Source organism: Penaeus monodon, chromosome 27 (assembly GCF_015228065.2).
Source record: "Penaeus monodon isolate SGIC_2016 chromosome 27, NSTDA_Pmon_1, whole genome shotgun sequence".
NCBI classification, from domain to species: domain Eukaryota; kingdom Metazoa; phylum Arthropoda; class Malacostraca; order Decapoda; family Penaeidae; genus Penaeus; species Penaeus monodon.
In genome coordinates this window covers 2,778,001-2,778,254 of record NC_051412.1, presented here as the reverse complement: position 1 = coordinate 2,778,254, position 254 = coordinate 2,778,001, and the positions used below count along the sequence as shown (strand labels likewise).

Here is a 254-nt window from a genome sequence, read left to right as displayed (position 1 = left end):
GCCAACGTCTCCATCTATTCCAGAAGCAGAAATGTCTGTGGCCGCGTGCCTCATCTCCAGGCTGATGCCCTCCAGCCTCCGCCACAAATCCCCATAAAGGCGGACCAGCTTGGGGTAGTCCACTTCCAGGGCTTGGCGGATGAACGGAGAATCTGCAAGGCGCATAAACTTTTGATAAACAGCTTCCCTACTGTGATTTGCATTACTTCCATTCTCCCCCCATAACAGTTACAAAATTACAGGACTGAGATATT

At 50.4% G+C, this 254-nt stretch overlaps 1 protein-coding gene across 1 annotated transcript in view; it reads right to left on the bottom strand.

Annotated features, from left to right (window-relative positions):
* LOC119590544 (conserved oligomeric Golgi complex subunit 5-like) overlaps window positions 1–254 on the bottom strand; it is a gene marked incomplete in the record, with an annotated part of 11,598 nt that overhangs the window by 6,056 nt on the left and 5,288 nt on the right. The window contains 1 exon segment of the mRNA XM_037939200.1: window positions 1–152. Within this exon segment, the coding sequence (XP_037795128.1) occupies window positions 1–152 (152 nt within the window).